Below are 13,234 nucleotides of genomic sequence, written 5' to 3' on the forward strand. Positions count from 1 at the left end.
ACATGTCCGCATTGCTTTCGGATGATAATAATGATGCCCATTATCTGAGGTGACTTACCCGGTACCTCGGATGGTAGCCCATCACCATCGCCACCCTGGCATACTGGCTGATTGGCCGCTTGTATCCTACGGCTGATGACGGCCGCCTCTTCATTGTGCTTCCTCCTCCATTTCCACTGTGGAACACCGACACCGTTAGCACTGACAGCGGCACAATCACCACATCTAACCCTAAAATACTAGAAATCAGCAGCATGGAGGACATTACACAGCAGTACTGAGCAGTGTAGCTGTGAATCCAGCTCTGGGGTGAAATAAAAAACTAGAAAGCAACAGCATGGAGGACATTACACAGCAGTACTGAGCAGTGTAGCTGTGAATCCAGCTCTGGGGGTGAGATAAAATACTAGAAATCAGCAGCATGGAGGACATTACACAGCAGTACTGAGCAGTGTAGCTGTGAATCCAGCTCTGGGGTGAGATAAAATACTAGAAATCAGCAGCATGGAGGACATTACACAGCAGTACTGAGCAGTGTAGCTGTGAATCCAGCTCTAGGGGTGAGATAAAATACTAGAAAGCAACAGCATGGAGGACATTACACAGCAGTACTGAGCAGTGTAACTGTGAATCCACCCCTGGGTGAGATAAAATACTAGAAAGCAATAGCATGGAGGACATTACACAGCAGTACTGAGCAGTGTAGCTGTGAATCCAGCTCTGGGGTGAGATAAAATACTACAAAGCAACAGCATGGAAGACATTACACAGCAGTACTGAGCAGTGTAGCTGTGAATCCAGCTCTGGGGTGAGATAAAATACTAGAAAGCAACAGCATGGAGGACATTACACAGCAGTACTGAGCAGTGTAGCTGTGAATACAGCTCGGGTGAGATAAAACACTAGAAAGCAACAGCATGGGGGACATTACACAGTAGTACTGAGCAGTGTAGCTGTGAATCCAGCTCGGGTGAGATAAACACTAGAAAGCAACAGCATGGAGGACATTACACAGCAGTACTGAGCAGTGTAACTGTGAATCCAGCTCTGGGATGAGATAAAATACTAGAAAGCAGCAGCATGGAGGACATTACACAGCAGTACTGAGCAGTGTAGCTGTGAATTAAGCTCTGGGGTGAGATAAAACACTAGAAAGCAGCAGCATGGAGGACATTACACAGCAGTACTGAGCAGTGTAGTTGTGAATCCAGCACTTATTAGGAAGCAGGAGCAGGGAGGACATTTTCAGCAGTGCTGAGCATTGTATTTATTCGTTGAGTGATTCATGTTGATGCAAGAAGAACTTGTAGACCAGTGATCGGCTCCGTGAAGCACCGAGCACCATGATGTCCTCCTGGGGTTTATTAAGGCTTATGATGAAGTTACTTACTTTCCCGGAGGAACGAGAGGCTGAAACTTCCACTGGTCCTCCTCGGCATCGTAGTACAGGCGGTTCATGATCTTGTTCTTTTCTTCCGGAGGTATGAAATTTTCAATGATCAGATACCTGAAAGTAAAAAATAAAAAGACCAAAAAGTTGAGTCCTTGGCGGTTCCCCGCTCTTGACTTTGGGGAGACATGTATCACAGAGACTCCTGACATTAGGGAGATATGTATCACAGAGACTCCTGACTTTGGGGAGACATATATCACAAAGACTCCTGACTTTGGGGAGACATGTGTGACGACATGGACTCTCATGGGTTAAAGTTTCTTAACATTCAGCCAGACAGGAAGATAGATTGTCTATAGACGGGGGAAAAGTCCCTCATTGTTTTTACAAGACTCTTTTGGACTCATGTAATTGTGTTGGCCACTGAAAGCCAGATGTATTGTTCTCTAGACTTTTCCAGTAATCATTGTATTGTAGTTGTGTATTGCTAATGTGATTACCTTAGTAGCCATTGTCTAGTCGGTGACTCCCAGACTACATGTATACCCTCAGTCTTTCTGTAGACATCATTTGGATGAACATTGTCCATGCAGCTTGAGATTCATCCAATGGGAGAGGCGCTCTTGTCCAACCAATCGATGAGGACGCAGTGTATCTAAGTGGAAGGCTGTGGCTATAAAAGGGACTTCTTTAAGCCACCAGGTGGTTGATGGATGCTGATGGATCCAGTCTAAGCTCTTTGGAGCTGACTAGAGGATCAGGATATCTTATGGCTTCAATCTAGGGACTCCGGTTCCGGTTGGAGACCATATCCACAGCCTAGGCATTTCGACTCCGGCTGCCAGGATTGTAACAGCATACAGGACTACCTAAGGAGGACACTCAGGTTGGGACAGTTCAGTCACCTGTTACAGACTTTGCAGACCTCACACAGCTTCCTAAATCTGGCGCTATTCCTTTCTCGGTGGGTGCCCGCCAAAAGCGGGGTGCTGCTGGATTGGAGTAAATAGCCCTGGAACCTCTGAGGCAAGGACATTCTAATCCCTGGTGAGCCAGCGGAAGGGTGAGACTCTGTTGCCTGTTACATTTGTGTGTTTTGCTGGTTATGTGTTATGTGCCATTAATTGTTTGGGGATCCAATAAAGTCTGATTATTGTGGTTCCCTCACCCTGTGTTGTCTGAGTAGTGTTACGCCCACGGTTAAGGAGGCCGGCGTTCAGTTGGGATGAGCCCTAAGCCACGCTGTCTTTCTAAAGGCGGCGGGTTTTAGTGGACGAGAGCACCCACTGAGCCCCGTGTCTCCACAATTGGCCATGGGACAAGGACAAGAGAGGAGTTACGACCGCTGCAGTAAATGGATGCTACAGGATCTGTGCCAGAGGCGAAATATTATCTACTGGAACGCTGAGACTCGGTCAGACTTGATCCAGAAATTAGTCCGTTGGGATGCCCAGAATGATGCAGAGGACGATGAGGATCCCGCCGATATTGACCCAGAGGATTTAATCTATGTGCCACATCATGGATCTAGTGACAATCGGGAATCAACTTTGTCCAAAAATGGCCCAAGCCACAGCGTTGTTGGATGCATTGGGGCCTAGATCCTCAAGAGAAGAGAGGGCTTATGTTCTGGAATATGATTATGGGATTCCAGCTGCCGTACTGCTAACACCAGCCGGTCGAGAAGGATGGTCCCGCTACCCAGCAGAAGCTGCGCCAAAACAAAGCACTACAAACAGGGCCTGTGACTCGCCCAATCTATGGCGCTGTTATACATGTGGGCGCCATGGACATATAGATAAAGATTGTCTCCAAAACCGAGGCCGCATGCTTGGAGCCCGTCTGCCACTCCAACCAGTCAACATATGCCGAGATGAACCAACCAGACCTGAGGAATGCTACTCCCAAGAAACACCAATAGCTGAGGAAGTGGTTTATCCAGTCCACACCCTACGGCAGGCCGGACACCGTACACCAGCCAACCTCCATCCCCACATCCAGACGGTCAAGGTCGGTGATATACAGGCTCAGGGACTTCGAGACACTGGATCTTCCATCACTCTGGTAAGCCCAGTTATTGTTTCCCCAGAAGACCCTTTACCAGATTCCCAATTATCCATCTCCCTGGCTGAGGGCCAGCGCTCAGACGTCCCTCTGGCATGTGTGCAGTTGGACTTAAGGACGGACCAGGGAGAGGTCGAGGTGGAGCTTGTGGACAGCCTCCCCACACCTGGTATTTTGGGGACCAACAAGGAAGTGATCGATGTGGGGATTGTGAACAGCCTCCCCATACCTGACATTGTGGAGACTGACCAGAGCAAGGCTGATGTGGAGCTTATGGACACCGTCCCCACACCAGTTACTTTGGGGTCTGACCAGGAAGAGGTCCATATGGAGTTTATGGACAGCCTCCCCACACCTGTTGTTTCGGGGACTAGCCAGGAGGAAGTTGAAGTGGGGTTCATGGATGGCCCCACCAAGCCTGTTGTTTCGGATACCACTCAAAGGGAAGTGAAAGTGGGCTTGTGAATTACCTGATCACACCAGTCATTTTGGAGAATGACCTAGGACAAGGACTATCCAGTCAGTTTGAAGCAGCCATCACCCACCTCCAAGTCAAGCAGGACCCTGATGTGGATCTTTCTAACATCTTTTCCAGGGATGGTTTGCATTCCCGGTATCCATCGTCCACTTCTGAGCCAAGAACCGTGAGTAAGCCTAACCACACTGTGGCTATTGACTGGGGGAGGATTGATAGTGGGAGATTTGTGCAGGCCCAACTCATGGACCCCACCTTAGTGCTTGTCCACAATATGGCTGCTCAACTTGGGGGAGGTAATCAGGGGGAGGTGTATAGATGCGAGCCTCTGTTGCTGACCTCACCATTAAAAAGGACAATGCCGTCAAGAGGAGAAGGATGATCGGAAGCCTATCATGTCTGGCTAATATTAAGAAGGGGGAGGAATGTGACAACATGGACTCTCATGGGTTAAAGTTTCTTAACATTCAGCCAGACAGGATGATAGATTGTTTATAGACGGGGGATAAGTCCCTCATTGTTTTTACAAGACTCTTGTTGACTCAATGTAATTGTGTTGGCCACTGAAAGCTAGACGTATTGTTCTCCAGACTTTTTCAGTAATCATTGTAATGTAGTTGTGTATTGCTAATGTAATTACCTTAGTAGCCATTGTCGAGTCTGTGACTTGCAGACTCCATGTAGATATCTTCAGTCTTTCTGTAGACATCATTTGGATGAACATTGTCCATGCAGCTTGAGATTCATCCAATGGGAGAGGCGATCTTGTCCAACCAATCGATGAGGATGCAGTGTATCTAACTGGAAAGCTGTGGCTATAAAAGGGACTTCTTTAAGCCACCAGGTGGTTGATGGATGCTGATGGATCCAGTCTAAGCTCTTTGAAAGTGACTAGAAGATCAGGCTATCTTATGGCTTCAATCTAGGGACTCCGGTTCCGGTTGGAGACCATATCCACAGCCTAGGGATTTCGACTTTGGCTGCCAGGATTGTAACATCATACCAGAACTACCTAAGGAGGACACTCAGGTTGGGACAGTTCAGTCACCTGTTACAGACTTTGCAGACCTCACACAGCTTCCTAAATCTGGCGCTATTCCTTTCTCGGTGGGTGCCCGCCAAAAGCGGGGTGCTGCTGGATTGGAGTAAGTAGCCCTGGAACCTCTGAGGCATGGACATTCTAATCCCTGGTGAGCCCGCGGAAGGGGGAGACTCTGTTGCCTGTTACATTTGTGTGTTTTGCTGGTTATGTGTTATGTGCCGTTAATTGTTTGGGGATCCAATAAAGTCTAATTATTGTGCTTCCCTCACCCTGAGTAGTGTTACACCCACGGTTAAGGAGCCCGGCGTTCAGTTGGGATGAGCCCTGAGCCACGCTGTCTTTCTAAAGGTGGTGGGTTTTAGTGGACGAGAGCACCCATGACATGTATCACAGAGACTCCTGACTTTAGAAAGACATGTATCACAGAGACTCCTGACTTTAGGGAGATATGTATCACAGAGACTCCTGACCTTGGGGAGACATGTATCACAGAGACTCCTGACCTTGAGGAGACATGAATTACAGAGACTCCTGACTTTGGGGAGACATGTATCACAGAGACTCCTGACCTTGAGGAGACATGTATCACAGAGACTCCTGACCTTGGGGAGACATGTATCACAGAGACTCCTGACCTTGGGGAGACATGTATCACAGAGACTCCTGACCTTGGGGAGACATGTATCACAGAGACTCCTGACCTTGGGGAGACATGTATCACAGAGACTCCTGACCTTGGGGAGACATGTATCACAGAGACTCCTGACCTTGGGGAGACATGTATCACAGAGACTCCTGACCTTGGGGAGACATGTATCACAGAGACTCCTGACCTTGGGGAGACATGTATCACAGAGACTCCTGACCTTGGGGAGACATGTATCACAGAGACTCCTGACCTTGGGGAGACATGTATCACAGAGGAGCAGACTCACTTGTACTTGAGCTCCCGTGTCTGCTCGTTCTGCGCTTGCTCCAGGTCCTGCCTCACCCGGACGTACTCGTCGTGCTGGTCCTGGATCTCGCCCTTCACTGCCTGTAATTTGGCATAGAGCTGAGAGAAGAACATAGTCCTTGTGATGAGTCACACCAATCGAGGTGCTATACAGGGGACTGGCTCTACATCTCGGCCAGACTTGTTTATCATAGCTGCGAATATAAAGTGTCACCTTTTTCAGCTTCTTGGTCTTCATCTCGACCTCCTGTTGCAGAGACGTGTACGTCCCCCTCAGCTCCACCGTCTCCTCGTCTCTCAGCAGCACCTGTTGCTGAATCTCCCGTTCTCGCCGTTTCTGCAAATTTAATGAATGAAGGGGTTAATTTGTAGATTGAAATGACCATTTTGCTTTAGGGCTTGTTCACATCTCAAGGTTTTGACGTCAGCGCCCAGTGTCAGCTTGAACGCACATTCAAGTGAATGGTGTTGCGGTGCAGAGACCCGCTGGCTCCCTGCACTGCAATGCACGCTGCCGGCCAATCAGAGGAGCCCATTACTGGGGGCGCATGTTAGTGATATCATGCGCTGCACGTGCCATGATGCCAGTCAGCTTCTGCACTGCTATAGAGGAGGACGCTGCACGTCATGGGAGTGGGGAAAGGGAGTAGAACCAGTTTATTAAATATGAAAATGAAGGAGGTTGATACAGGAAGGGGCCTAAAATGAGGGAGATTGCACTAGGAAGGAGCCTAGAATAGGGGACATTATGTCAGGAAGAAGCCCAAGATGGGGGCATTAGTACAAGGTGGGGCACAGGATGGGAAACATTATGCCAGGATGGGGCCAAGATGAGGGACATTATATCAAGAAGGGGCCCAGAATGGGGGACATTATTAAAGGAAGGGGCCTAAGATGAGGGACATTATACCAGAAAGGGGATCAGAATGGGGGACATTATACCAAGAAAGGACACAGAATGGGGGACATTATGCCAGGAAGGGGCCTAAGATGGGGCATTATTAGAAGTAGGGGCACAGGATGGGGGATATTATACCAGGAAGGGAATCAGAAAAGGGGTTGGTATTATGCCAGGAAGGGGTCCACGATGGGGTATTATTACAAGGAGGGGCACATGATGGGCGATATTATACCAGGAAGGGGCCTAAGATGAGGGACATTATACCAGAAAGGGGATCAGAATGGTAGCATTATGCCAGGAAGGGGTCCAAGATGGGGGCATTTTTACAAAGAGGGACACAGAATGGGGGACATTATACCAGGAAGGGGATCAGAATGAGGGCATTATGCCAAGAAGGGGCCCAAGATGGGGGCATTATTACAAGGAGGGGCACATGATGGGTGACATTATACCAGGAGGGGGCCTAAGATGAAGGACATTATACCAAGAAGGAGGCCAAAATGGGGGAAATTATGCCAGGAAGGGGCCCAAGATGGGGTATTGTTACAAGGAGGGGCACAGGATGGGAGACATTATACCAGGAAGGGAATTCGAATAAGGGCATTATGCCAGGAAGGGAATTAGAATGGGGGCATTATTACAAGGAGGGGCACAGGATGGTGGATATTATACCAGGAAGGGGACCATAATGGCGTCATTATACGAGAAAGGGGACCAGAATGGGGTTATTATGCCAGGAAGGTGCCCCAGATGGGAGCATTATTACAAGGAGGGGCACAAGATAGGAGACAATTTCAGAAAGAAGCCCAGAATGGGGGCTTTATGTCAGGAAGGGGCCTAGAATGTGGGCATTATGCCAGGAAGGGGCACAAAATGGGGGCATTATTACAAGAAGGGGCACAGGATGGGCGACATTATACCAGGAAGGGGCTCAGAAAGAGGGCATTATGTCAGGATGGGACCCAAAATGGGGGTCATTATTATAGGGAGGGGTCCAGGATGGGGGACATTATAAGGAAGGGGCCCAGCCCCAGAATGGGGTTATTATGTCAGGAAGAGGCCCAAGATGGAGGTCATTATACCAGAAAGTGGCACATAATGGGGAACATTATTATAGGATGGGGCCCAGGATGAGAGGGCATTATTACTGAATGGGATCCCGGATTTGGGGGGCAATATTACTGGAAGGGGCCAAGGATGGATACATCATAATTGAAAGGGACTAAGGATGGGGGAGGGCATTAGGATAGGGAGCATTATGTCATGAGTGTCTCCCATCATAAGACTTGTGACAGGTTTGGGACCTGAACCTCACATTGCCTGGTGAGACTCTGGATATTTAATGTGATTTGTTTTCTTTTGGTGCAGTGAGGGTTAATGTAATTTTCATTGCTGGCAGCAGCTGGTTAGTTCTCCTCAGGTGCAGCTGGTGTGTGATCACTCCCATCTCCTTTAAATAGTCACATGATCCATCACCCAATGCCGGTAATAGAATTCATTCTGTTCCTGACCACCTTAGAGGGAGAACGTTGTCTAGAAGCTGCTGGTGATCCGCTGCTGTAGCTTTCGCGATGCTACTCTTTGGAGCCGTGTAGTCTGCAGCCTTGGTGTCTGGCTGTAGCCGTGAAGTTTGTTGGTAGATCCATTTGTCTATGTCCCCCTGTCTGTTATCTGATGTCGGCCTTGTCACTATACAGGGTGAGTGGAGGGACAGTAAGGGACTAGGCACGTGATGGCAATGAGGAGAAGGACTCATACAAGGACTTTAGGGGAGCTTAGGAACTAGATACAAATTAATGTCTAGTCTAGTTTGTGTCCTCCTCTCCCGATATCATCCCTGTATGTACATGTGAACAAGCTTTATACACATGGTGTCACGTGTGGAGGTCGGCCTCACCCTCGGAGGTCGGCCTCACCCGCGGAGGTCGGCCTCACCACGCCAGTGATCCGCGTCTCACCTGTTCGGCGATCTCCTGTCTCTTGATCTCCAGCATCTTCTGCTGCTCGTTGGTGTGGTCTATTATGGTCTTTCCACCGATCAGGAGTTTACTCTCCATCGCCTGTGTCTCAACGAGAATGAAGGAGCGTCAATCAGGAGACAGTGACACGGGGGGGGGGGGGGGGGGACACCATACAATAATACAAGGGGGGAGGCATGTTCTGGGGGCTCAATGCTCCTCTGCCTGATGATCCCGGCTTTCCGGGGGAGGGAGGGAGCATTGTCTGCACTGATACATTGTGCTGAATCCTCAGCTGTCTAAGGCATAAAGATTTCCTGACTGAAGAGATGAAGAATATATTCATTAGACAGTTGTGGCCCTTGTGATATAATCTGATGTATATATATATATATATATATTATATATATATATATATATATATATATATATATATATATATATATATATATATATATATATATATATATATATATATATATATACTGTGTAGAGGGGTCGCTCAACCTCCGGCTCACGCCTGATACCAATGGATCGGAGTAAAGTGGGAGAATGCAGGGGTCTCACCGGGACCCTAAAATATAAGGGGGCACAAAGACCACAGAAGACGTCACCCCCCGGCCCAGAGTGACCACAATATCTGTGGGGGCAAAAAAAACAAACAAAACAGCATGTGCTGTGCCTTTAAGAGGTGATATGGATGCACTGGGCTCAGCTGCTGCAGAACCTCCACCCCTCCGGTATAGCTGCAGCGTCACAGATAGATCCTCCATAATCTCCCACCTCAGTCACCAGATCCCGGGGGGAGACCGGCAATAAAAGCAGAGCAACATCATCTATAATTCATCCTGTGCTGATGGAGAACAGATGATGCGGCAATGTGTACGGGGCATAGGGGGGTGCTGGACACTATGCATGGGGGGGGGGTTGTGCCTGCGCTATAGGAGCTGTCCCCCCCATGGATGACCCCCGTACATGCCCTTCCTCTGCTGTGTACACCATATTGTGTCACCCCGGTGCAGCTTTGTGAACTTCCATGTGCACTGTCTCCGCTTCTCTTCAGCAGACGCTCCTGTTTCGGTCGTGAGTTCCGTTGTCACCTAAACATCTCCAAGATGCTTCACTTGAATCCTTGTTACATTTTATATCATTTTTTCTCCAGTATCTGACTGATCTTGTATCCTTCACCTTTCTTGTGTAAATACATTATTGTCTTTCTTAGGTCTTGTGACATTTCTCTTACATGTGGTGCTATTGCTAACAAAATTAAATGGGAAGGTTTTCTTGTGTTAAATAATGCTCTTTTATAGTCCCCGTCTGCGGCACATCTGAGCTCACACGTCCTGTAATCATCCTATAGAACGGATCCTGTAGAGATCTGTTGACAAAATGATTTCTGCCAGATCCATTTCTTTAACATGGGGGTCTAAGGAGGACGGTTCTGTTAACGGGTCACTATTTATCTTGGATCTGGTAAGAAAAAAATCAGATCCTTCACAATGGAAGAATAACGGATGACTAAATAGCGATCCATAAACAGATCTGTCCTTCATAGACCCTCATGTTAAAAAAATGGATCTGGCCGAAATCATTTTGTCAACGGATCTCTACAGGATCCATTCTATAGGATGATTACAGGACATGTAAACTCAGGTGTGCAGCAGACGGAGACTATAAAAGAACACTAACTCGAAAAAACCATCCCATTTTATTTTGTTAGTAATAGTACCTCATGTAAGAGAAATGTCACAATGTTAAAGAAATGGATCCGTCAGAAATCAGATATTTAACGCACAAGAAAGTTGTGTTTCTAGAACATTTTTGCCATCGGATCCGTTTTAACAGACTCCCAAAATACTTATCACTTCTGGAAGACAAGCGGCGTTCGTGTATTATAGGCATATTACAAGCCACCTCCATATACACAGACAGTATACCCTCCTCATATCTAACCTCCCGTAACAGCCCTAATGCCGCGTCCCCTCCACAATGGCCGCAGCTCATGGGATTAGCTGATAACGTAATGATCACTTATGGAGAAGATGGAAAACTATCCGGGGGCAGCAGAGGGACGAATGATGGCCGACATCCGAGCGGCTGTATATCATCTCCAGAAAAAAGGGAGGAAGAGGCGACTGGAACCGATCCAACCGCTAATGGGCGAGAGGCCGATACTGAGGTCACAGCGCTCAGCCCAACCGCACCACACAGCTCATAATTATCCCCCAATATCACCGCCATCATACGCCTGCAATATCCACCCAAATCATAGGAGGAATATCAGTATAGGAGCAGGAACCATCCACAGGTTATACTGATAATATACTGCTCACACCATATATCTACTATAATACTGCTCCTATATACAGGAATATAACTACTATAATACTGCCCCTATGTACAGGAATATAACTACTATAATACTGCTCCTATATACAAGAATATAACTATTATAATACTGCCCCTATGTACAGGAATATAACTACTATAATACTGTCCCTATGTACAAGAATATAACTACTATAATACTGCTTCTATGTACAAGAATATAACTACTATAATACTGCCCCCTATGTACAAGAATATAACTACTATAATACTGCCCCTATGTACAAGAATATAACTACTATAATACTGCCCCTATGTACAAGAACATAACTACTATAATACTGCTCCTATATACAAGAATATAACTATTATAATACTGCCCCTATGTACAGGAATATAACTACTATAATACTGTCCCTATGTACAAGAATATAACTACTATAATACTGCTTCTGTGTACAAGAATATAACTACTATAATACTGCCCCCTATGTACAAGAATATAACTACTATAATACTGCCCCTATGTACAAGAATATAACTGCTAATACTGCTCCTATATACAAGAATATAACTACTATAATACTGCCCCTATGTACAAGAATATAACTACTATAATACTGCCCCTATGTACAAGAATATAACTGCTATAATACTGCTCCTATATACAAGAATATAACTACTATAATACTGCCCCTATGTACAAGAATATAACTACTATAATACTGCCCCTATGTACAAGAATATAACTACTATAATACTGCCCCCTATGTACAAGAATATAACTACTATAATACTGCCCCTATATACAAGAATATAACTACTATAATACTGCCCCTATATACAACAATATAACTACTATAATACTGCTCCTATGTACAAGAATATAACTACTATAATACTGCTCCTATGTACAAGAATATAACTACTATAATACTGGCACCTATGTACAAGAATATAACTACTATAATACTGCCCCTATGTACAAGAATATAACTACTATAATACTGCCCCCTATGTACAAGAATATAACTACTATAATACTGCTCCTATATACAAGAATATAAATACTATAATACTGCCCCTATGTACAAGAATATAACTACTATAATACTGCCCCCTATGTACAAGAATATAACTACTATAATACTGCCCCTATGTACAAGAATATATCTACTATAATACTGCCCCTATGTACAAGAATATAACTACTATAATACTGCCCCCTATGTACAAGAATATAACTACTATAATACTGCCCCCTATATACAAGAATATAACTACTATAATACTGCCCCTATGTACAAGAATATATCTACTATAATACTGCCCCTATGTACAAGAATATAACTACTATAATACTGCCCCTATGTACAAGAATATAACTACTATAATACTGCCCCCTATATACAAGAATATAACTACTATAATACTGCCCCTATGTACAAGAATATAACTACTATAATACTGCCCCTATGTACAACAATATAACTACTATAATACTGCTCCTATGTACAAGAATATAACTACTATAATACTGCTCCTATGTACAAGAATATAACTACTATAATACTGCTCCTATGTACAAGAATATAACTACTATAATACTGCTCCTATGTACAAAAATATAACTACTATAATACTGCTCCTATATACAAGAATATAACTACTATAATACTGCCCCTATGTACAAGAATATAACTACTATAATACTGCCCCCTATATACAAGAATATAACTACTATAATACTGCCCCCTATATACAAGAATATAACTACTATAATACTGCCCCCTATATACAAGAATATAACTACTATAATACTGCCACCTATATACAAGAATATAACTACTATAATACTGCCCCCTATATACAAGAATATAACTACTATAATACCGCCCCCTATATACAAGAATATAACTACTATAATACCGCCACCTATATACAAGAATATAACTACTATAATACTGCTCCTATGTACAAGAATATATCTACTATAATACTGCCCATATATACAAGAATATAACTACTATAATACTGCCCCCTATATACAAGAATATAACTACTATAATACTGCCCCCTATATACAAGAATATAACTACTATAATACTGCCCCCTATG

General features: G+C 45.2%; 1 protein-coding gene across 2 annotated transcripts in view; it reads right to left on the reverse strand.

The window, feature by feature from the left end:
• The window catches only part of KIF3C (kinesin family member 3C), a 67,477-nt gene that overhangs the window by 5,871 nt on the left and 48,372 nt on the right, over positions 1 to 13,234 (reverse strand). The window contains exons 2-6 of one of the 2 annotated variants that reach the window (XM_075341326.1): positions 8,789 to 8,896; positions 6,144 to 6,266; positions 5,910 to 6,028; positions 1,391 to 1,507; positions 59 to 176 (exon numbers count right to left, since the gene is read on the reverse strand). In XM_075341326.1, coding sequence (XP_075197441.1) covers positions 59 to 176; positions 1,391 to 1,507; positions 5,910 to 6,028; positions 6,144 to 6,266; positions 8,789 to 8,896 — 585 coding nt within the window. The remainder of the gene's footprint in view (positions 1 to 58; positions 177 to 1,390; positions 1,508 to 5,909; positions 6,029 to 6,143; positions 6,267 to 8,788; positions 8,897 to 13,234) is intronic. The other variant, XM_075341327.1, reaches the window with a different exon arrangement.

Source organism: Anomaloglossus baeobatrachus, chromosome 3 (genome assembly GCF_048569485.1).
Source record: "Anomaloglossus baeobatrachus isolate aAnoBae1 chromosome 3, aAnoBae1.hap1, whole genome shotgun sequence".
In the NCBI taxonomy this organism is placed as follows: Eukaryota; Metazoa; Chordata; class Amphibia; order Anura; family Aromobatidae; genus Anomaloglossus; species Anomaloglossus baeobatrachus.